We start from the raw sequence: 25,545 nt of genomic DNA on the forward strand, positions 1-25,545 counted from the left end.
TACTTGTCCGCTGCCCCCCGCAGGACAGGCTTCTGCCATTAAGCATGTGGCAAGTGTATGATGTCACACATGCCGCGTGCTTTACAGAAACCCAGTGGCACGGTGCACAATGCATGGGGACCACAGCGGACATTTTGAAGCATGTTCGGTCGTGGCATGGCAGCACCAATTTGCATCCAACTCGGTAATTATCTAATCAGATGCTTGATCAGCCGACAAGTCATGTGATGTATGGGCACCTTTAGAGAGCATTGCAGAAAGTAGAAACACACATACAACAATTACAATTTCACAATCTTGTAATCTAAACAGCAGGGAAAGCACTTTGAGGCTTGTCTGTTGGGCGTTACTAGGCAGTTATGTCTAATAAGCATACCAGCACATGCTAAAGAGATTATTCATGCAATCTAGTTAAGTGGCGTGAGGTGTACAAGCATGGGTAATCTATTTTACAGCACTGTAGATAGCAGTTAACCACTTCACAACTGAGGGGTTCTTCCCCTTGAGCACCAGAGCAATTGTCACCTTTCAGCGCTCCTTCCATTTATACGCCTATAACTTTTTTTTACTACTTATCACAATGAAATGAACTATATCTTGTTTTTTTTCCCCACCAATTAGGCTTTCTTTGTGTGGTACATTATGCCAAGAATCATTTTATTTTAAATGTGTTTTAATGGGAAAATAAGGAAAAAAATAATCATTTTTCAGTTTTCGGCCATTATAGTTTTTAAATAATGCATGCTACCGTAATTAAAATCCACGTAATTTATTTTCCCATTTGTACCGGTTATTACACCGTTTAATTTCTGTCCCTATCACAATGTCTGGCGCCAATATTTTATTTGGAAATAAGGAATAAAGGTGCATTTTTTCAGTTTTGCTTCTATCCCTAATTACAAGCCCATAATTTATAAAGTAACAGTAATATACCATCTTGACATATATATTTTAAAAGAGTTCAGTCCCTAAGGTAACCAATTATGTGTTGTTGTTTTTTTGGTACATTTTTTATTTTATTTTATTTTTTTACAAAAAAAAAAAATGGTAACAATTGGGGAGATGATGGCCTCACCTCAGTTTTTTTTTTGTTTTTTTGTTTTTTAGGAGTCCTGTAAGCGTAGTACGTACGCCCACAGGAAGTGTAATGAGGATGTGAAACTTTTTTTTTTTCAGAATAATTGTGCAGCTTATCATAGAAGCCGCTGATCATTGCTGCAGGGACTTAGATCAATTTCCCATTCATTGATCTCTGGGCAAGTGGGTGGCGGCATGCACGACCACGGGAGTGAGGACAGTGGCGGTTATACGTCTATCTACTCCCCAGGCGTGGAAGTAAAGTATAACGGGGCATAGATATACTATACATGAGTGGCAAAGTGGTTAAAATGTCTACAAAAGAGTTAGCTTGAAGAATACTGAACTGAAATGTTGCGCATGATCTGGGAGCCAAGAAGAATTTTGAGGGACCTTCCTTAAAGGACTTACTAGCCCAAATAGGTAAAAAAAGAGAAGTACCTTAACCTCCTTGCCGGTTATCCCGAGCTCAGCTCGGGGTAACCTGTGCAGGAGGATTTCTCAGGCCCCGCTGGGCCGATTTGCATAATTTTTTTTTTGTTACATGCAGCTAGCACTTTGCTAGCTGCTTGTAACATCCGATCGCCGCCGCCGATTCGCCGGTACCCGCCGCGCCGCTCCCCCCCCTCCAGACCCCATGCGCAGCCTGGCCAATCAGTGCCAGGCAGCGCTGAAGGGTGGATCTGGATTCCCTTTGATGTCCCGACATCCATGAAGCCCAGCAGGAAATCCCGTTCTGTATGGGATTTCCTGCTTACTCTGATCGCCGGAGGCGATCGGAGTGGGTGGGGGGATGCCGCTGCTCAGCGGCTATCATGTAGCGAGCCCTGGGCTCGCTACATGATTTAACCACTTCACAACGGAGGGGTTTCACCCCTGAAGCACCAGCGCGATTTGTACTTTGCAGCGCTGCTTCTATTGATTTTTTTCAGTGATATGATTGGTTATTGGGGACTGGGGTCCCCATAACCAATCATTGCACTGCAGAGCGGGGGTGTGTGCGTGCGCGCGCGGGTCGCGGGGCGCTGCACGTTTGTTTACATTTTATTGTTATCAATGGAGATTGCTTCTGTTTGAAGCAGTCTCCATTGTGTCCGCAATCGGCGCGTCTAATTGGATTTAGGAACGCTTGTTCCTAACATCCAATTAGTCACCTGCTGTGCTGGCTGGCTGGAGTGTGCGCGCGAGGTCCCCGCCCACTCCCAGCCAGTAAACAAACAAGTGCGCCTTTCTCCGTCCCTGGGGGTGAAGCGGTGCGCAGAGGGACGGAGAAATTTAGCACTGGGGGGGGTGAAGTGGTTAAAAAAATTAAAAAAATTAAAAAAAAAAAAAAAAGTGCTCTGCTGCCCCCTTGCCGCAGGAATTAGACCGGCAAGGGGGTTAATCACTTTTAAATGCACGGAGGACGCCATGCACGTCCTCCGTGCAATTAAGCCGGGTCCCCGCAGTGTGATAACCCCCTGTGCCGCTCCCGACCCCACGGACGGGGTCGGGCTCCCCTTCCTCTCCTAAGATGGCCGCCGGAGCTGGCTGCGGCTGCGCAGTCCGCATACACGTTAGTGCGGCTGCGCAGCTCTAGGGCCCTCCCCCCGATCCACGCACAGTAGAGTTGATGAGGGGGGAGGCCCTAGAGCTGCGCAGCCGTACTAACGTGTATGTGGACTGCGCAGCCGCGGCCAGCTCCGGCGGCCATCTTAGGAGAGGAAGGGGAGCCCGACCCCGTCCGTGGGGTCGGGAGCGGCACGGGGGGGGGCTATCACACTGCGGGGACCCGGCGAAACTGCATGGAGGGCGCAGATGGCGTCCTCCGTGCATTTAAAGGTGATTAAGGGACTTCTCTTTTTTTACCTATTTGGGCTCGGAAGTCCTTTAAGGGACCTTTCAAAGTGAACTTACAAACGTCATGTTGAATAGAGAGAAACCTTACTGTACATAACTTTTTTAACACTGCTTTTACAGCATTGTAAAGTCTTATCTCACCCCGATTTACAGCCTTAAATTCATAATTACTGCTGGCAAGGTGAAAGAGTGTGGAATGTGTTTTTCCTCCTCTGTCAAGTAAGTAGGAACATCACCTGAGTTACCAGAATGCACTAGTGGAGAAGACTGCATGACATCATAGCCTAGGCTAAACATCACTGGGAGGGCGGGGTTACATACCAATATACAGCAATACATCGCTGTAAGAAGTGTCTCTGATGCTGAAGCCAGGAAAATGAAGGTAAAAATGTGTGTACTGAATAATAACTGTAATAAATGTCACTAGTCCCTCTCCAAGTACTGTACATGTTTTCTTAGACCAATGCAGGTACTCAATTGTGAGAGCTTTTTTTGGCCTGTGTACAAGCTGATCAGCTAATGTCAAGTGCATTACTTTAACTGGGGTTTTAACATCCAAAAATAAAAAAAAAATTGCCCAAAATATATATATGTAACCCCCTTTTTTTCTAAAATAGGTCCCTATATGTTTTTTTATGTGTTTTTACTTGGTCTGTGTGCCTTTGCTAAACTATTCTGAACTGTGCAGTGCCAACATTTGGGGATTGAGGTTTTGTTTTTTTTGCTACAGTAATACGCTTATCTCATAATGCAAATAACAGAAACTACCCATTTCATAAAAGATAGGGACACTGTGACCAGAAAGTATATGAATAGTAACTGAATCTCCCCTCCCTTTGAAGAGTTTACACAGTGATGTACGCCTGTTATCTAGGAGATGTTTGTTGTGGGAGGGACAGTAAACTGTAAAATAAGCAGTAAATTAAAGTTGCGTACACATGCAAGACTGAGGCAGCCGATAACGACCGCCTCAGCCAATAAATCCAGCTTTTGTAAATTAGCCCTCGACAAACGACTGCCGCTTGGCTAGCGATCCGCCCACATGTGCACACCCAGTCGTCCCTCCGCCTCCCCGCACAACAACAGAATTTGTTATCAGCTGTACAGCTGACACACATCTGTATAGTCCGGCCCAGCGATAAAACCCAAGGGACCGAATCCCGATCCCCGACAGACAATATAGTCAGCCTGTGTGTATGGGCCTTAACATTGAGCTGGGATTCAAGAAAAAAAAAAGGGGGGGGGGCAGAAGTGATGTCACTTTTGGGAATTCAGAGAAACAGTAAAGATGGAAACCAGCAGAAATATTATTTTCTTTTTTCAGATCACATTTCTCCTTAAATCTGACAGTGAACACTAATAACAACGGATAGGTAAGCTAAATAAATCATTTTTTATTGGATGATTTGTTTTAATTTTTTTTCAGTTAATATGGAATTTTATCTCATTTTAAAGCACCGGATTAGGAGTTCTGGCACTGTCCACTCCCAACCTCGGCTTTACAGCCCTCCAACCACCCACTTCAACTCTCCCACTACCTCACTCAAATGTAGGAGGCAGTGACTACTGGTAACAAGAATCACAGGATCACAGTTAGTGCTGAATTTACATATGATATAATTGCTGAAGTACAAGCATGCAAACACTGTCCTAATGACACACTCATACCATACAAATATATGTATCATGATTAATGTCTTCCTGGTGGAAGCCTTGTCACTTTATGTTACAGCTACAGTATATTAGAAGGTGATCAGATGGGGTGGCAGAGCCAGAGCACTGGCTTCCGCATTCAGTGGAGGGAAACCTTTCCCAGTCTATCGAGTGGATCTGTTAGACGTGATTTCCTGATCCACATATTATTGTTAGTCATTATCAGCAGTGTTCACTGTCTGTAGGGTTTCATAAGTGAGGTTGCAGGACAAATACACCAGAACATTATTGGGAAACATTATCAGGAGTAGGAGCACTCTGTCACTCCAGGCAAGAAGTTCCCCCCCCCCCCACACACACACACACACACACACACACACACACACACCAAAAGAAAGAAAAAAAACACCCACCCACCACTACAGAATATAAACCATGTACTGTATGGGATGGATGCATAATAAAGGGAATCAATGAGATACAAACAACCGGCCGATCCTGTCGCATTTCATTGCACATCTCCTTCCTAAACTACTCCAGTTTAGTGTGTAAATGCAGAGTATAGTGCAGCAGAAGCTGTGCTCTCACCTCTCTGCTGGAGTCCAGTACTGTGCTTCTGCCTGTCCGCTCACCACTCGCCCTAGTGCCCAGCATATCCTACTGCATATAGCATGATTACACGCTACATGGAGGAGAGCCAGCACTTAAGGGAGCAGAAAACGGACAGGATGGTCACCCAGGCACAGCACTGGACTCCAGAGGGGAGGTTAGAGCACAGTTTCTACTGTGATATACTCTGTCTTTACACACTGGACTGGGAGAGTGCTGGAGGGGGGCAGGAACAGATGGTGGGACAAGAAGACACAGGGGGGGCACAAAGGGGAATAGAAGGAGGCACAAAGGGGAATAGAGGGAGGCACAAAGGGGAATAGAGGGAGGCACAAAGGGGGAATGAAAGAGGGAAAGTGGGACAGTGTGAGTCACAGAGGGATGCAGACAGAGCCGGATCATCCAAGGCAATTTAGGTAGGTGCCTAAGGGCCTGGATAGAGTCTAGGGGCCCAGTTTATGTTAACCCCCAACAAATCTTGCCAAAAAAGCTAGATGGCCATCTAGGGTGGGCCCAAGGTCGTTGCTTGCCTGGGGCGCCATTTCACCTTAATCCATTACAGGACGCATAGGGGGGCAGAGGTGGCACAGGGGTCTGAAGGTGGTACAAGGAGAAAGAAAGAAAGAAGCACAAATTGAGAAAGAAGGAGGCACAAACACCCTTGGGGGGGATGCGTAGCTTTATTTGGGAGGTGTGGCTTCATTCATTAATACCACTTCTCAGTGATGTAATTTTCAGCATCTGCTTTTGCCATTTCTATGGTAAACATAGATGAATTTCCTTGTATTCTGAATGGGATAGGCTTGCACAGGTTTTTTTGTTTGTATCAATGGACAAAAGTGTAGTATCACGTTCCTTCTATTACACAATAGTTTGCTGCTGTGACCCAGTTTCTAAATGCCGAATCACTCAGATGATTATCCTGCAGCGAACACAAAATCACCTGTAATGTGCTGTATTTTAAGGCCCGTACACATGCCTGACAAGCTGATAGACATGTGTACAACGGCCGCCGACCCCTACATACAAGGGATACACCCAGCGGATCAACTAACCCCGCGCCTGTTATGATCATGTCTGCAGCGTTTACTGCTGGCTGCAGTGGTATTGCAACCCAAGCAGTTCTGATGTCATTACATGCATTTTCTTGCATAGTTTGGTTTGCACTTAAACTAGTTGCTGATTCCATCTGCAGTCGCTCTGAAGTTAATGACAGTTTAATATGCTTTTGTGTAAACAAACATTGTCTGCTGCAATGGAGGGGCAATCCCTTTCCTGCAGGCTGCATATCATTGTCTGCCTTTTCCTGCTGTCAGCCTGTGATTAATTACCATTCACTTGTGTGGGAATCTGCAGGTCTGCTCCCATTGGATGACCTCAGTATAAAGAACTGCTTCCTGCAATGCTTGATGGGCTACCAGAGTCTCAGATTCTGTCTGTTACTCTGCTCGTGCCCCACCTCGTTCCTAGTCCGTGTGGACTGCGCTGACTCCTGCGAAGGGGTCAGCGAGTCCTCCTAGTTCTGCTCTTGTTCTAGAAGTTGTTACTCTGCTTGTCTTGTGTCATATATTGGTTCATCGCCAATATATACGCATACTTGCGCATTTTGTTATTTTCCTTGTATTCGTGTTACGTTGATACATCAGTGTCGCTGATATATACGTACACGAACTGTTTATTTCCTGTGTTCAGTTAGTCAGCCTTTCAGCATGTTTTGGTGGTTGCGCGTATCGTGATCATCCGTGCTGAGTTAGTATCCTGCTCCTGGTCCTGTTTGTGGATTGCGTTCATCTCTGCGAGGAGATAACGAATCCTTCTGAATCCTGTCCTGTTACCGTTTGTGGATTGCGTTCATCTCTGCGAAGAGATAGCGAATCCTTCTGAGTCCTGTTCCCTGTATTGCTCCAGTGCTAGTCAGTGTTCCTGCTTACCGTATTTTTCGGACCATAAGACGCACTTTTTCTCCCCCAAAAGAGGGGGGGAAAAGTCAGTGCGTCTTATGGTCCGAATACTAAAATTCAGACCAGCCACATGTATCCCGGGTGTCTCCCAGAAATGTACTAAATGCACTCTACAGTGGTCTGCTGCCACTGGACACCCATCACTCATCACCCCTCAGATAAACTCTGATGCCGGGATCAGCGCGATGAGTAGAGCGACTCATCGGAGATAAGTGTCTCCCGATGTCATTCAGATGCAGCGTGCGGTAGCCTTTCCCAGCCAGCATGGCAGCGGCTCTATGTTCAATCACGGATGCCCCCCAGCACCGGCTCTAGGTTCAATCACGGACGCCCCCCAGCAGCGGCTCTATGTTCAATCACGGATGCCCCCCGCTCAATCTTGAAAAGGGTCCCGATCATTCACCCTCGCCATTGGAGTGGAAACGTCTCTACTTAGCCAATCACAGCCGCCGCCTGTACTGCTTTGTGATTGGCTCCAATGCTCCTGCCTCAAGACCATTGGAGCCAATCACAAAGCAGTACAGGCGGCGGCTGTGATTGGCTAAGTAGAGCCACTTCCGCTCCCACGGCGACGGCGAACAATCGGGACCTTTTTCAAAATTGAGCTCAGGGCATCCGTGATTAAACATAGAGCCGCTGCCGGGGGACATCCGTGATTGAACATAGAGCCACTGCTGGGGGACGTCCGTGATTGAACATAGAGCCGCTGCCATGCTGGCTGGGACAGGCTACCGCACGCTGCATCTGAATGACATCGGGAGACACTCTGACTTATTCCTGATGTGGTGGCTGACATGACGCGCTGGTGGCTGACGCGCTGACCCCGCATCGGAGGTGCTTGTATCCCTGGCAGGCTTGCATCAGTACAGGAGGAGGAGGTGGCCAGTCTAGAAGACGTTCGTGAAGCACATGGTGCTGATGTCCAATCCTGCACACAGACCGGGTGCTGTGCCGCTGCTGCATCCAGGTTACCAGATCCACATGACCCCCCAGAAGATGAATTGGTTATGTAAGCCCTGAATGTACAGTACTTACTGTAATGGGGGGGGGGGCAGATTACTGTGATGGAGCGACTATTAATGTAATGGGGGTCTTACTGTAACTTGGGTGGGGCAGATTACTGTGGAGGGGGATATTAATGTAATGGGGGTATTACTGTAAGTGTGGAGGGGGGCTATTAATGTAATAGGGGTATTACTGTAACTGGGGTGGGGCAGATTAATGTAATGGGGGTCTTACAGTAACTAAGGTGGGGAAGATGACTGGGGGGCTATTAATGTAATGGGGGTCTTACTGTAACTGAGGTGGGGCAGATTACTGTGACTGGGGGGGTATTACTGTAACTGGGGTGGGGCAGATTACTGTAACTGGGAGGTTATTAATGTAACTGAGGGGTTTTAACTGTAACTGGGGAGGGATTACTGAGACAGTTTTTGAGAAGAAGCTCCACAAGAAGCCTCTGCACCATGGATGCATCAGGTTTAGTATATTTTTTTCCCCTATTTTTTGGCCTCTAAACCTAGGTGCGTCTTATGGTCCGGTGCGTCTTATGATCCGAAAAATACGGTATGTCATATATCGGTTCATTGCCGATATATACATATGTTAGTCAGACGTTACAAATAGTTTCATTGATAGCTGTAATTGTAATACGCTAGGAAAACATACTTATTGTATATTTGTCTGTGTTACGTTCATCTATCTTGATCCTGCTATTTCCTGACTATCCTGTCCTGTCTTTGTGAGGCACGCCATCGCTGCAAACGCATTGGCTGCCTCATTCCAGTCTGTCTTGTTGTAGACGCTTGCTGTCACTAAGTAGTGGCTAGTTTAGCAAGCGTTCATTCTGTCTACCTGCCCTGATCTCTTCAGTTCTGGTTTATGCGCTCAGCGCTACTTTGCGCTGAGACGTTATCACGAAAGTATTGTTTGTGGCTGTTCGGATCTGCACCGGCTCTGTGCGCCACAATCTCCTATCGGAGTCAGTCCTCTCCTCCACTAAATTGGGGATATCCTGATTTCTTGTGCTGGTGTGTGTACCTCCTTCCCGTCAGCTTATGCATCACGTGCTGACCGTGGAGAATACACCCCCAAGCCTAACAGCGCCGACCAATCGCATTGTCTGCACTGCTCACCCGCCATGCACACACCATTCTGTCTCCCCCCCCCCGGCATAGCAACAGAACGCCTCATCAGCTGCACAGCTGCCATGCGTCTGTACAGGCCGGCCAGTGTTGTCACCTTACAGGGAACCCTATACCCAACAGGCGGGTATGTCTGTCACAGTCAGTTCATTCTCACAGTTCAGTGTTTAGCAGATAATAGAACATGCAAAATCAATTTTAATTTATTAAAAGGCAAATGTTGATGACTGAAGTAAATCTGTAAACGATTACAACATACTGCTGAGAGATGAGCGTATGGAGAGATACTGGAGAGCAGGTAACCTAAACCCGAGATATTTGGTAAACAATGTTCTTTTTGTTTTTCTACCAGAAGATACACTCATTTTTGCAGTGTCCAATTAGCACCTGTACACATACAGTACATCAGTGTTACCCATAATGATTGTGCTTGTGGCTTATGGTGCCCATAGATTACTCGGTTTTCAGCATCCATGTCCGAACCATCTGATCAGAATGATCTAATCTTGCAGACATCAATGTTGCAACATGGCCACCTGAATGATGGTTTTGAGCTTTTTCCAGGCAAAATTAGTTGATAGGATTGATCAGGCATGCTGGAAAACCTCGGTAGCAGGGGCTCGATCAGGTGCGACGCAATAATGGCATCTGATTTACTGATGGCCGAAGGACCCCCAGCCAGTCTCCCTCCAAGTTTATGTGTACCCGCCAGGCCCGTGGTGATTGTTGCAAGTTCACCTGTCACTCCGCCGTGAACACTAGCCTCCTCCAATGTCTCCTCTGCACTACATGCGCTGGTGTCATGTGGTATATGGGTGCTCACAGTCGCAATTAAAAAAAAAAGCCGGACACAGGAAAGGTAAGGATTCAGACTGGCGTGACCGGTGCGCATGCAACACTCACCACCTGGGGCAGGGGACACATTACCTGACGGGGCAGCAAACAGCGCTAGGACGATTTCTAAAACTGTCTGCAGTGTGTGGGCAGGCAACAAATCCCTCTCTCATAAAATTCAATCAGAGAGTGAGCTATTTAATGAACGATTTGGTGGCAGATCAACAGGTGTATGGCTACCTTTAGGCCTCGTTCACATCTACACTTGGGTGGGCGCTGCAGTTTTTGTAAAGGGCTTTTAATAAGCGGTTTTTCAGAGCGACTGTGTTTTTTCACTCCCTGACTCAAGTCAGGAAGTGAACTCTTTGACCTGGGAAAAAATAAATACATATATGTATTTATTCTTAAAAATGCGAACGCAATCGATGCACAAACCGCTCAGCTGTGAACTCTCTCATAGGCAATCACTGCACAAGCGGTTTTAGGACGATTCTTAAAATCGCCTGCGTTTGAAAAAAGGGCAAAAACGCCCTTAGTGTGAACTCCTTAGAGATTAGGAAGCAGAACACAAGTGTATCCCTGGTGTGCATCATCTTACAGCTGAGTTTAGCCAGTAACCTATCTCATGTAATGATCCTTAGCATTGATTGAAAGCAGTCATCTTTTTTTTTTTTTTTTTTTTTTTTTTTTTTTAAAAGGTACAGACTAACCAGCAAGCTCATGGTGAACCAGAACTCATTGGAGTGTGTGAGGGGCTACAATGGTCCTAAAACCCCCCTTACTAAAATGCTAGGAAAAACAAAAGTTTGATTTCTTAAAACAGAAAGAATTTGCGATAATTCAGTTTGGAGTGAGCTTGAGATGTCTCCCAGTGCATCACTGCTGAATATATGCAAATTAACCATTGTTGCCCTTAAGGTGCGTACACACATGCGACTATAGTCGTTTGTAACGATCGTTCCCCGATCTTTACCAACGACGATCGTTACAAAAAACGAACCACCGACTATTAAGGCAAACGACGAACGAGCCAAATCGCTACCAAAAAAAAAAGTTCTGTCTCGGCGGATTTTAACCAACGACGATCGTTTGCAAAAGTAGTACATCGTTGGAAACGGTCGTTCGTACTAGGCTTGACATGCGCATTTCACAATTTCTCCATGAAACTTCTCATTTTTATGCGCAGGCGCAATAGTTGCTTTACGTGATGTAACGTTCGTTCTAACGATCAGATCGTTAACCACCTTTTAAAACTAACTTTACTTAGGTCGTTCTTACATCAATTAAAAGTTCGTTCGTCGTCCTCAACGAACGATCGTTGTCGCATGTGTGTACGTAGCATTAGAAGCTAAACACACCTCCAGAACCGCTGGAATGCAATGATGTGTCACCTTGTTAATTTGTACAGAGCCATAATAATCCAACATGCATACAGTCTGTTTCAGATTGTTTGATCCTCATCAGTGCATGGCATGGATTAATTTGGCTCTATGGAGTAGGGCTTGTAACACCGAGAGGTACAGACTAACCAGCAAGCTCATGGTGACCCAGAACTCATTGAAGTGTGTGAGGGGCTACAATGGTCCAGCGGTTCTGGAGGTGTGTTTAGCTTCTAAAGGTAACAATGAATAATTTTCATATTTCAGCAGTGTTGCACTGGGAGACATCTCAAGCTCACTCCAACCTGAATTATCGCAAATTTTTTCTGTTTCAAGAAAGTTCAACACACACAAGCAATAGAACACAGCAGTACATGCATCCAGCTACATTTAAGTGGCCAGCAGGCGCTCGTCAGCCAATCAGGATGCACTGTCATACACCCTTTACCTGCCATACCACATCTAGCAGCCATTAGCATTCAGGTGGGAGGCTTCAGTTGGACGCCATCGCAAGATTGCGTCGCTAGCAGGACCGCCCCGTGCAGGCATCCCTCCCACAGGGGTCCCTCCCTAACCGCTCACCTGTCCGCCATGTCCTAGAGCTGAAAGAAAACGTTTAAAAACACACGATTGGTTCGCACGATGACCAGGGGCCCCGGACCTCTCTCACTGGCCGGGGCCCCAAGGCCAATGTGCGATACCTGGAGGGGAGTGCAGGTGGGCCTGGACCTCTCACACCCAGGCTCTGGACCTCTCACATCTGGATGTGAGAGGTCCAGAGCCTGGGTGTGAGAGGTCCAGGCCCACCTGCACATCTGGATGTGAGAGGTCCAGAGCCTAGGTGTGAGAGGTCCAGGCCCACCTGCACATCTGGATGTGAGAGGTCCAGAGCCTGGGTGTGAGAGGTCCAGGCCCACCTGCACTCCCCTCCAGAAATCGCACATTGGCCTTGGGGCCCCGGCCAGTGAGAGAGGTCCGGGGCCCCTGGTCATCATGCGAACCAATCGTGTGTTTTTAAACGTTTTCTTTCAGCTCTAGGACATGGCGGACAGGTGAGCGGTTAGGGAGGGACCCCTGTGGGAGGGATGCCTGCACAGGGCGGTCCTGCTAGCGACGCAATCTTGCGATGGCGTCCAACTGAAGCCTCCCACCTGAATGCTAATGGCTGCTAGATGTGGTATGGCAGGTAAAGGGTGTATGACAGTGCATCCTGATTGGCTGACGAGCGCCTGCTGGCCACTTAAATGTAGCTGGATGCATGTACTGCTGTGTTCTATTGCTTGTGTGTGTTGAATTTAGCATTCAGTATGGAGGCAGTGTTGGTGGGTTTTCTGGATGTGAGAGGTCCAGAGCCTGGGTGTGAGAGGTCCAGGCCCACCTGCACTCCCCTCCAGGTATCGCACATTGGCCTTGGGGCCCCGGCCAGTGAGAGAGGTCCGGGGCCCCTGGTCATTGTGCGAACCAATCGTGTGTTTTTTAACTGTTTTAAGAAAGTAAACTTTTTTTTTTTTTTTTAAGGAAACACTAAATGAACTATTTATTTACTATAACTATTATTTACTATGGTAAACATCTTTAGTGATTTAAGTTAGTGTCTTCTGCCCAGATGTACTGATATTTCCATGACACACTTGTAATGTAGAGGAGAACCATCTGATCAGTCCCTGAGCAATGCAGCTGCAGAGACTTCACACTCCCATGTGACCAGGGTTCCAGTCATTGGACGGGGAAGGGCTCATGAGTCATCAAAACCTTAGAATCTTTTAATGTATAGCAGGGATATACACCATAAGCAAACACCAAAGTACACGATACACAAACCTGCAGGAAAAGAGCAGTACAAAAAATATTACATGACATAAGGCCCTATTAACATTTCAAGATTAACTGGAAACAATTTGTTGTGAGGAAAAGGATTACTGGTTGATAAACAACTGTTCAGGGTTGTTCACACATAAAAATCTTGGCCTAGACGATCGATGCCACAAATCTGGCTATAGATTTCCACCAGATTCCCTCAGAGTGGTTGAATCTGCTAAGGGAAAAATCGATGCTTGTATGGCTTGCTTTACAGATGGATATCCAGATTGCTGCTGGTCAAAACAACCTTTTGTGATCCCTTCTCCATACAGACGTGACTGCTCTGAATTTTTCCAAGCAGCATATATTGTACTATGGGGATGGATGGGTGAGAGAAAACAGGAGAGAGAAAATGTTTCCTGAATACTACACGCCTTATCACCATGGTGATAACTCTAGAAATGTTATTAAAGACAGGAGTTAAGCTTAGTGAATTGAGGCCAATTTCACTTTTACTGCACAGAGGCCATTAAGGTTACTTTCTTCTGCACTGGGTGTATCTGGGACATGGCAGTTGTGTTTCACTTCTAGCAATTCACTGCACAAATAAAACAGTTTTACAAGGTGACATGTCCTCATACTTAATTGCAAGATGGTTACTCTTACTGGATCAGCAGATGGCAGAAGGTCCTTTCTCTCTTGCAGCTCCTCCTCCTCATCAGTACTATATTCCTCCATTGTTTCACCACTGGCAAAGTGAATGATCCTTCGAGGAATTTTCTTTTTCTTCTTTACATCTCCCAGCTCCACACTCTCAAACTCGCGGTCCCTACTGACAATCACCTGGGAAAAATACATAGGAAAATACAAACATGAGCTAAGTGCATGGCCCCTTTTATACTTACCCCGTCACGGGACTCTCCCCCGCCGCAGCTCGTCGCAGGGGCAATCAAAGTCAATTTTTCACTGCAACGCGATGCAGTGTGATGGAAGCGGTCTGGCCGATGCAGAAGCTGCAGCGTGCTGCACTGAGGTGTGGGCGGCGCCCGATTCAATGGGAGTCAATAGCAACGCGATGCAGTGTGATGGAAGCGGTCCGGCCGATGCAGAAGCTGCAGCGTGCTGCACTGAGGTGTGGGCGGCGCCCGATTCAATGGGAGTCAATAGCAACGCGATGCAGTGTGATGGAAGCGGTCCGGCCGATGCAGAAGCTGCAGCGTGCTGCACTGAGGTGTGGGCGGCGCACGATTCAATGGGAGTCAATAGCAATGCGATGCAGTGTGATGGAAGCGGTCCGGCCGATGCAGAAGCTGCAGCGTGCTGCACTGAGATGTGGGCGGCGCACGATTCAATGGGAGTCAATAGCAACGCGATGCAGTGTGATGGAAGCGGTCCGGCCGATGCAGAAGCTGCAGCGTGCTGCACTGAGGTGTGGGCGGCGCACGATTCAATGGAAGTCAATAGCAACGCGATGCAGTGTGATGGAAGCGGTCCGGCCGATTGCAGAAGCTGCAGCGTGCTGCACTGAGGTGTGGGCGGCGCACGATTCAATGGGAGTCAATAGCAACGCGAACCATCTTAAAGTGACACTGAAGTGAAAAAAACAAACCCTGATGTAATGATTTGTATGTGTAGTACTGATAATAGAACATTAGTAGCAAAGAAAATAGTCTAATATTTTAATTTTTAGAGACTTTTCTTTTTTTTTTTATAACATTTGCATAATTCTGTCATAATTGCAATATCAAGGCACAGTCTGTATTTTAAACTATAAGGCTAGATTCACAATGGGACGTTGCGTTTTGATGCCACGTTAAAGTCGCACCGCAAGCTTACAACGCAACGCGCCCAAAAAGTGGCAACGCAGCGTTACCGTCACATACAGCAGATACAGTAAAAAATACAGGCAATGAAAAGTATGCTTCCAAGTCATTACTGAGCATGTGCAAACAGTCCAACGCAGCTAATAACGTGTATAACGCACTGCATGCAGTACTTTTACTTAACGTGCAGCGTTAGACACCAACGCAACGTGTGCACTGTGAACAGGGCATTGATTTTTCATTGCAGTGAGTTATTCTGCGTTAAATGCTGTTTTAACGCGTGACTTTAACGTCCCACTGTGAACTTAGCCTGAAACAAGCAGAGCTGATGACCCTTTCAACTTCCCTGCAGTAAAAATCTTATTGCAGGCCCCGTTCCCACTATAGGTGCTGCTGTGCACATTTCGGCAGCACATATAGTGTGCGACACGCAAGACTGGTAGAAGGTCATAGACAGCCCTTCTACCATTCCCATCATATGTTTTGCGCAGCAGCACAATGTGCAATCACACTGCTGCATGCATTTTTTGGAAATGGCAGCGCTTACCTATTCACTGTAATGAATGGGATCAGCAGTACAGCGCACAGCAGCGCAGATGGTGTGCAATGGTACGTGTTGCGTTCCAATCGCACGTCCATATTTGATATTTGATGGTGGGCAGCACGGTGGCGTAGTGGTTAGTACTCTCGCCTTGCAGCTCTGGGTACCCGGTGCAAATCCTAGCCAGGTCAACATCTGCAAGGAGTTTGTATGTTCTCCCCGTGTCTTTTTGGGTTTCCTCTGGGTACTCCAGTTTCCTCCCACATCCCAAAAACATACAGGTAAATTCATTTGCTTCCCCCTAAATTGGCCCCAGACTACGATATATGCACTACACGATACATACATAGACATATGACTGTGGTAGGGACTAGATTGTGAGCCCCTCTGAGGGACAGTTAGTGACAAGACAATACATACTCTGTACAGCGCTGTGGAATATGTCAGTGCTATATAAATACTTAAATAAATAGATGTGAACGAGGCCTAAATCTGTCTTTGACTGTTTCTTTGATGTATAAGTTCTCCAATTAACAGCCAACTTGGGTCAGAGAAGCTTTTTTGCATAGATAAGAACTGAAGATTCTTAACGCTTTCTGTACTGAAAACAATATTAGACTCATATGCAGGGCTGTGGAGTCGGTACAAAAATCCACCGACTCCGACTCCTCCGTTCCACCGACTCTGACTCCTCTAATTTGCATATTACAATCTTGTTGATTGAAAGTAGGTAACATGAAATGCATCTCTTAAGTGCCAACGCTTAGGAATTTTAAAAGACAACTGAAGTGAGAAGGATATGGAGACTGACATATTTATTCCCTTTAGTCATAGACTACAACTAGTCCTTGGTAAGAGTACTTGTAGTGTAAGACTACAGACCGGAACAAAGAACATCTATCAGGCCCTAGGCAATGTAACTGTGGGTACATGTAAGAGTGATGTGCAGGTACTCTGCAGGGGAATAAGGAGATTCTTCCTCTATTACACATTCTTCATGCACAATCTGAACCAGGTTTATGGGTGATAGACAACACCTCTGTGTAAATGTGCACAACCACACAGCACTATTGCGCAGGTGCAGAACGCTCCTGGCTGTGGAAGCGGCATGTGGCCGGACTGCTCTGACTGGCTGAATTACCAGGACTCATAGCAGAATATCCAGGTGGTGGAGGTGGACAGCGAGGGACTGATTAGCCTGAAGGGGGCTGGAGGAAGCCCCAGGTATGTATAAAACTTTTCTTTTCATCCTTCTCAGGTACCATTTAATTCGTAGTCACCAAACCAAATTTTAACAACATATCAAATTATTTGATTTCATGAGCAAAGGGAGTGCATACATTTGCATAAATCAGAATCAACGCAGAATTATTTCCATCTCATTGACCATCTCTATTAGTGACACGGCTACACATCAGGCTTTATACTTACAGCATAGATGTTATTTCCTATATATAACAGATTCCTGTGTACACATCATATATACAGTCACAATCAGATGTGTATATCTGACTTTAAAAATACGGGGACTGCTTTATTAAAGAGATCTGTAACAACAAAAACCTCCCCTGGGGGGTACTCACCTCGGGTGGGGGAAGCCTCCGGATCCTAATGAGGCTTCCCACGCCGTCCTCTGTCCCACGGGGGTCTCGCCGCAGCCCTCCGAACAGCCGGCGACTGTGCCGACTGTCAGTTCAATATTTACCTTTGCTGGCTCCAGCGGGGGCGCTGTGGCGACTTTCGGCACGGAAATAGACGGAAATACCCGATCTCCGTCGGGTCCGCTCTACTGCGCAGGCGCCGGAAACTCGCGCCTGCGCAGTAGAGCAGACCCGACGGCGATCGGGTATTTCCGCCTACTTCGGCGCCGAGAGGCATCAGAGCGCCTGCGCAGGAGCCAGGAAGGTAAATATTGCGTCACGGCTGTACGGAGGGCTACAGCGAGACCCCCGAGGGACGCAGGACGGCGTGGGAAGCCTCATTAGGATCCTGAGGCTTCCCCCACCCGAGGTGAGTACCCCCCAGGGGCCGTTTTGTCGTTACAGTTCCTCTTTAAAGCAGCACAAGTAACTAATTTTGATTGGTTTATTTCATTTTTGTGGACTAAGCACAGATATTACTGTATGTATAAATTAAGATGACTATTATCTGAGAAATAGAAAATGTTATCATATTTTCTATTTTAATTACAGTTTAAATTCATTAGGAGTCGCATTTTTTCCCGACTCCGACTCCACAGCCCTGCTCATATGTGCTACTAATGTTCTATTTCTTAGCTGTACTAAACATACAAATCATTATATCATAAGTTTATTTTCTCTTCAGATTCCCTTTAAAGGACTTACGAGGCCAATAATAGAGAAAAAAAAATAAAAAAAGTTAGCTACCTAACAGCAAAACTTGTGAACAAAGATGGCGGCCGGAGCTGCCCGCGGCTGTGCAGTCCGCATAGCCGCGAGTGCGGCTGCGCAGCTCTAAAGCCAACCCCCCGATCCACGTAACAGGCTGTTTCCTGTAGCGTGGATCGGGGTGTTGGCCTTAGAGTTGCGCAGCCACGGGCTGCTCCGGGCCGCCATCTTTGTACAGTCTGGAGAGCCCGACCCGGGCCGCGCAGTCGGGGACCGTTCGGGGGTCTATTGAGCGGCTGGGACCCGGCGGAATGGCACGGAGGGCGCGGACGGCGTCCTCCGTGCCTTACAAGCTGACACAGGTAGCTAACTTTTTTTATTTTTTTTCTCTATTATTGGCCTCGTAAGTCCTTTAATGACTTTCTGATCAGCATCACCCATAAAGGGGTTCTACCTCTAATACACATTTTTCATGCACAATCTGAAGCAGGTTTATGGTTGATATACAGTACAACAGCTCTGTATTCAATGTGCCCAATAAGGGGCCCATACACTTACACGATTTCCCGCCGATATACAGCAGATTCGATCACTGTGATCGAATCTGCTGTGAAATCGTTGCGCGAACGCTGACTGAACGATCGATTTTCATCCGAAATCGATCGTTCCTGACGATCTGTCCGCACGGAAGATTTCGCTCGATCGGCGGCGGGTCGGGAGTGCGTCGATAGCAGCGTTCGAATGTCCGACCAACGCTAGCGGCAATAAATTACTTGTTCCGCCGGCGCGTGTCCCCGCTGTCCCTTCTCCGTGCTGGGCTCTGGCTGGCTTCACTTACTTCCTGTACCGACAGGAAGTTTAAACAGTAGAGCGCCCTTTACTGTTTAAACTTCCCTGACAGGAAGTAAAGTGAAGCTGGGGCCCAGAGCGGAGAAGAGACAGCGAAGACCAGGGGACTCGCGCCGGCCGGATCAGGTAATGTATGCGGGGGGGGGGGGGGGGGGAGGAGGCAGCGGCAGCTCCACAGATTGTGAATCGGTTTCATAGTGAAATCGATTCAAAATCTGTTTGCAGTGTAGGCAGCCAATAGATCCCTCTTTGATCAGATTCAGTCATAGAGGTATCTATCTGCTGGTCGATCTGGTGGCAATCGACCAGTGTATGGCAGCCTATAGTCTCAGTAGAATCACAAAGGCCCAGCAGGACAGGAAGTGTATATGTAAAATAAAGTTGTAGCTATAACTGTGATTAAATTGTAGAAACTTGCCCAAAATGTAATTATTTATCAAATGAATTGATTTTATGAGCAAAGTGAGTTTGAAAATATTGTGGCATTGGTCCTGGAGGTGACAATGGTTACTCGTCTTTCACACTAGAGCCCTTTTCCTGCATCTTAACGCAAAGTCCAAACTTTGCGTTAACCAAGGTAAAATGAAAGTCCATAACAACAAGTAACATTTGTAAAGCGCTTTTCTCCCGTGGGACTTAAAGCGCATAAGCATGGCTCCGACCATCGTGGTACAGAGGAAGAATTTTATAAGTCTGGAAATGCCAGGCTAAACAGGTGGCTTTTCAGTCTGGATTTGAATAGCTCCAGGGATGGTGCTGTCTTTACTGGGTGTGGCAGGGAGTTCCAAAGAGTAGGGGCAGCATGACAGAAGGCTCTATCTCCTGATTTTTTTGAGGTGCACTCTGGGAGTGACCAAGTTTATAGAACTTGCTGATCTGAAGTTGTGAGAGGTGTGGTGCAGCTTCAGCAAGTCCTTCATGTATCCAGGGCCCAGATTGTGCAGGGATTTGAATGTCAGCAGTCCAATCTTGAAGAGTATTCTCCATTCTACTGGTAGCCAGTGCAGTGAGTGAAGGATCGGTGTAATGTGACAGTGGTGAGGCTGGTTTGTTAGCAATCTGGCAGCAGCATTCTGCACTAATTGCAGGCGACGCAGGTCCTTTTTGGGGAGGCCAGCATAAAGGGCATTGCAGTAGTCCAGCCGTGATGTGATGAAGGCGTGGACTAGGGTTGGAAGATCCTCTGGGGGAATCAGATGTTTAATCTTTGCAATGTTCTTCAGATGAAAGTAGGAAGATTTAACTACAGAAGAAATTTGGTTTATGAAACTCAATTTCCCATCGATTAGTACGCCGAGGCTGCGCACAAGGTTGGAGCTGTTTATGTCTGAATTCCCAATCCTGATTGGTGTTGCTTTAGGATAGAGCTGTTTTGATGGCGAGCAGGGCTGTGGAGTCGGTCCAAAAATCCACCGACTCCGACTCCGACTCCTCAGTTTAGGATTCCACCGACTCCGACTCCGACTCCACGACTCCGACTCCTCTAATTTGCATATTACAATTTTGTTGATTAAAAGTATGTAACATGAAATTCGTCTCTTAACTGCCAACGCTTAGGAATTTTACAAGACAACTGAAGTGAGAAGGATATGTAGACTACTATATTTATTCCCTTTAGACTAAAACTAGTACTTGGTAAGAGTACTTGTAAAAGGTACAAACCGGAACAAAGAACATCTATCAGGCCCTAGGCAATGTAAGTGTGGGTACATGTAAGAATGATGTGCAGGTACTCTGCAGGGGAATGAGGAGATTGTAAACAAGACAACACCTCTGTGTTCAATGTGCACAGCATTCTCAGTGGATTCCCTGCAGCTCTGTGGGGAGTGCATATGTAGAGTATAGTACTACTGTGTAACAAAGTAAACCTGAGACAGATGAAATTAAAGTTTTATATATACCTGGGGCTTCCTCCAGCCGCCTTCAGGATAATCAGTCCCTCGTTGTACTCCTCCACCACCTGGATCTTCTGCTATGAGTCCAGGTACTTGAGCCAGTCAGGCGTAGTGCGCATGTACACACTCCGCCGCCAGGAGCATGCTACAGCTGTGCAGCACTATTGCGCAGGTGCAGAATGTTCCTGGCTGTGGGAGCGGCATGCGGCTGGACTGCGCTGACTGGCTGAATTACCAGGACTCATAGCAGAAGATTCGGGTGGTGGAGGACAGCGAGGGACTGATTAGCCTGAAGGGGGCTGGAGGAAGCCCCAGGTATGTATAAAACTTTACTTTTCATCCGTCTCAGTTACCCTTTAATTTGTAGTCACCAAACCAAATTTTAATAACATATCAAATTATTTGATTTCATCAGCAAAGGGAGTGCGTACATTTGCATAAATCAGCATCAATGCGGAATTATTTCCATCTCGTTGACCATCTCTATTAGTGACATGGCTACACATCAGGCTTTATTCTTACAGCATAGATGTTATTTAGTATATATAAGAGATTCCTGTGTGCACATCATATATACAGTCACAATCAGATATGTATATCTGACCTTAAAAATACGGGGACTGCTTTATTGAAGCAGCACAAGTAACTAATTTTGATTGGTTCATTTCATTTTTGTAGACAAAGCACAGCTTTTACTGTATATATACTGTATATATACATTATTTTTAATGACTATTATCTGAGAAATAGAACATTTTATCATATTTTCTATTTTAATTACAGTTACAAATTCATTAGGAGTCGGAGTCGGAGTCGGAGCATTTTTTCCCGACTCCGACTCCGACTCCAGGCACCCAAAATTGCCCGACTCCACGACTCCGACTCCGACTCCACAGCCCTGATGGCGAGTGCTGGCTTTGGACAAACAGGACCTCAGTTTTGTCAGCATTCAGTTTCAACCAGTTATTCATCCATGCCTGTAGCTCAGCTAAGCAAGAGTTTATTTTTGGAGTAGGGTCTGTTCCACCAGGTTTGAAGAACAGGTATAGCTGTGTGTCATCGGCGTAGCAGTGGTACGTCAGGCCATGACGTTGGATAAGTGTACCGAGTGGCAACATGTAGATTGCAAACAGCAGAGGGGATAGGATTGATCCTTGTGGCACTCCGAATTGTAGAGGTGCAGGTTTGGACATTATAGGACCTAGGGATACTCTCTGTGTTCTGTCAGTCAGGAATGATCTGAACCACTGGAGGACTGATCCACTGATGCCACAGTACTCCTGCAGTCTGATAAAGAGAACCCGAGGTGGGATTTAATTATGCTAGTGGGGCACAGAGGCTGGTTGTGCACACTAACACCAGCCTCTGTTGCCCCATGGTGTGCCTCCAGGACCCCCCTGCGTGCCGCTATACCCCCCGCAGTGCTGGCGACACACAGCGTGTCGCCAGCTCAATGTTTACCTATGCGCTGTCTGTCAGCGCCGCTCCCCCGCCTCCTCCGTATCACTTCCTCCAATCAGCCGGAAGGGACACGGGCGGGTAACGCCGAGACGGAGGAGGCGGGGGAGCCACACTGACAGACAGCGTGTAGGTAAACATTGAGCTGGCGACACGCTATGTGTCGCCAGCACTACGGGGGGTATAGCGGCGCGCAGGGGGGTCCTGGAGGCACACCATGGGTTCCCTTTAACCTCCTGGGGGATACAATTATATCGCCCAGGAGGTCGCGCAGCACTAGTTTTTAGACATTTTTATTTTTTAAATCATGTAGCCGCTGTGCAGCGGCATCCCCCCACCCCCTCCGATCGCCTCCGGCAATCAAAGCAAACGCCATGGCGACGATCGGGATGACGTCATCGACGTCATGACGTCAGAGGGAGTCCCGATCCACCCCTCAGCGCTGCCTGGCACTGATTGGCCAGGCTGCGCACGGGGTCTTGGGGGGGGGGGAGCGCGGCACGGCGGGTAGCGGCGAATCAGCGCGGCGCGGCGGCGATCGGTATATACACGCAGCTAGCAAAGTGCTAGCTGCGTGCAACAAAAAAAAAAAATATGCAAATCAGCTCACCAGGGCCTGAGAAATCCTCTGTGGCGGCTTACCCCGAGCTCAGCTCGGGATTATCCCCAGTGTTCTCCCCAGAATTTTTTCCAGCCGGGTGGCATGAAAAAGCAGCCGGGTGGGGCGAGATGAAAATGTAGGGCAACTTTGCTTACAGCATAGTAGGAGGTGAGGAGGTGAGCCGATGACAGCCGGGTGGTCACTAAATCTAGCCGGGTGGAGCACCTGGCTAAAAGAGCCTGGGGAGAACACTGATCCCCCAGAGGGTTACGCAGGATTTCGTGGTCCACTGACCACAAGTCCATAGACTTTCATTTTACCTTTCACACCAAACACTGCATTGCGGTTCAAAGCAACCGGGAGCGTTGAACCGTTTTTCCATCTGGTTCAATTAATAGGTTCAAAGAAACCGGGAGCGTTGAACTGTTTTCCCGTCGGGTTCAATTAATAGCTACCGCCGCTGATTGCGTCGCACAGCAGAATCCCAACGATACTCCGCAGGCCATTTGTCTAATGTGAAAGAGCCCTAAAGCCTCATCTACACGATACAATTCTTTGTTCGATTCGATTACGATTCTAATTACGATCCGATTAAATCCGACATGTATGAACGGAATTTGATTCAATTTGCCATTGGTTTTCATCCCAATCGGACATGTCGGATTTAATCGGATCGTAATCGAATCGCACAAATAATCATATCGTGTAGATTGGGCTTTCAGGATACAACGAGCCCAGGAAAAGAGTTGAGAGTTACTTACCTTGAGCTTCTTCCAGCCCTCCACAGTCTATCAGGCAATATGCTTCTGGCAGCTGGAGGGCTATTTTTTGTGTTGTGGCTTCTCGCCTACTATGGGATTCTGCTGCCGCGCGTCTCAGCCTGTCTCCTACCGTGATAGCCTCCCTCGTGCATACTCTGTGGCCATTTCTGGGATCTGCCCTACTAGTTTCATCAAAGCTGACCCATCAGGGGCTACATCAAAAAATTTCTTGAGGGATGGGGTACTGATCATCGTACCTTGTACGTGTGTATGAACTCTTAGTCAAAAAAAATTGGTTTACGTACCAATTCCACAGTCTTGTTCAGTGGACAGCTGAACTTTGTGTACATAGTTAGTGGCTGGATGCAGTTGTATGTAGATGCACTGTATGTGTATGGGTGGGTGCAGTCTGGGTGAGTGCACTGTGTAGATAGGTGCAGTGAATGTAGATGCACTGTATATGTGTGGGTGATTGCAGTGTGTAGATGGGGCAGTGCATAAAAATGCACTGTATATGTGTGGGTGATTGCAGTGTGTAGATGGGGCAGTGCATAAAGATGCATTGCATAAGTATGGGTGGGGGAGAGAGAGATTGTACTGTGTAGATGGGTGCAGTGTATGTAGATGAGCTGTATGGGTGGGTACAGTGCGGGTAATTGCACTCTGTAGTGTAGATGGGTGCAGTGTGGATGGTTGACTGTGCTCGAATTGGATGTGTCCAATTAGCACACGTGTATCTAAGTTGTGTTTATGTGTGTATGTTGTATTCAGTGTGCGTGGGTGAGTAACAATAATTGTCAACAACATGTACCCGAGGCCGAGGGTGTATTTGATTTCCACTGGAAACTTGCAGTGTAGGCACCGGAACTGCCTTGACCCAGCCCTGTATAATGGCAGCACTGTATAAAATGACATCACTGTGAAGCCAAATCTCCACATATAGGAAGTAGGAAACAAATCACGTAAACAATAGTTTTTTAATTACCAGCATCATCTGCCAAAACAAAACTATCTGGCGCAACAACGCATGCTGGAACTTGTAGTCCCACAACAGCGAATCAGATCAGCTAAATGCCCATAGCGTCCCCGGCTCTTTGATACGAAGACAACTTGTGGTGCCCCGGATACCCCTCTACGGCACAGTATGGAAGTATGACAGGCTTCCGCTATGTTTAGCAGTCACAGCCAGGGCCTTTTCCCGCACCGCTTACCTCTCCGGTAGCCATTCTGCCGCTCCGCAGCGCTGGTTGCCCGGCAACAGCAGCAGATCTCCCGTACTACCCCTCTCTGAGCGATGCTCTTCCGTCAGACACGCCTGAGTGCTGCAGGCCTCACTGTGTACACGCAGGCCCCCGGCACTTCCCCAGCCCGATCCTGATTGGCCGGTGCGACGATTTCATTCAGTGTTCAGAGGATGCTTCAGTTGTTGTTTTCAATGTTGCCTCAGGGTGACGCTGTATTACTGCTTGGAAGCCATAGTCTGCAGCTTATCGGATAGCCCTAGCAGGCAGCAGGTGGCGCTGTGGTGTGACATGACGTCAGAGCATCTCAAGTTTTGTTGTGTGAGCTGGGCGAGGCGGCGTGCGCCTGTAATCCATCCCAGAGCCTGGGAAGACAAGACAAGACAAGACAAATAACATTTATATTGCGCTTTTCTCCTTTCGGACTCAAAGCGCCAGAGCTGCAGCCACTAGGGCGCGCTCTATTGGCAGTAGCAGTGTAAGGGAGACTTGCCTAAGGTCTCCTACTGAATTAGTGCTGGCTTACTGAACAGGCAGAGCCGAGATTCGAACCCAGGTCTCCTGTGTCAGAGGCAGAACCCTTAACCATTACACTATCAGCCAACTGCTAAGCTGAGGCCTAGTCCAGGAACAAACACAGACTTTCTATTGTAATATTTTTTTTTTACTGAGAAGTGACTGACGTTAATAAAGTGTAGTTCAATGTCAAACTCTAGTTAGAAGTTACAATAT

General features: G+C 47.2%; 1 protein-coding gene across 1 annotated transcript in view; it reads right to left on the minus strand.

Moving 5' to 3' along the window:
• The window catches only part of FAM177A1 (family with sequence similarity 177 member A1), a 57,142-nt gene extending 32,038 nt beyond the window's left edge, over nt 1-25,104 (minus strand). The window contains exons 1-2 of the mRNA XM_068253863.1: nt 24,784-25,104; nt 13,963-14,139 (exon numbers count right to left, since the gene is read on the minus strand). Of these exons, the coding sequence (XP_068109964.1) occupies nt 13,963-14,139; nt 24,784-24,798 (192 nt within the window). The 5' untranslated portion in view covers nt 24,799-25,104. The remainder of the gene's footprint in view (nt 1-13,962; nt 14,140-24,783) is intronic.
• Nucleotides 25,105-25,545: the final 441 nt, after the last annotated feature.

This window comes from Hyperolius riggenbachi, chromosome 9, assembly GCF_040937935.1.
Source record: "Hyperolius riggenbachi isolate aHypRig1 chromosome 9, aHypRig1.pri, whole genome shotgun sequence".
In the NCBI taxonomy this organism is placed as follows: Eukaryota; Metazoa; Chordata; class Amphibia; order Anura; family Hyperoliidae; genus Hyperolius; species Hyperolius riggenbachi.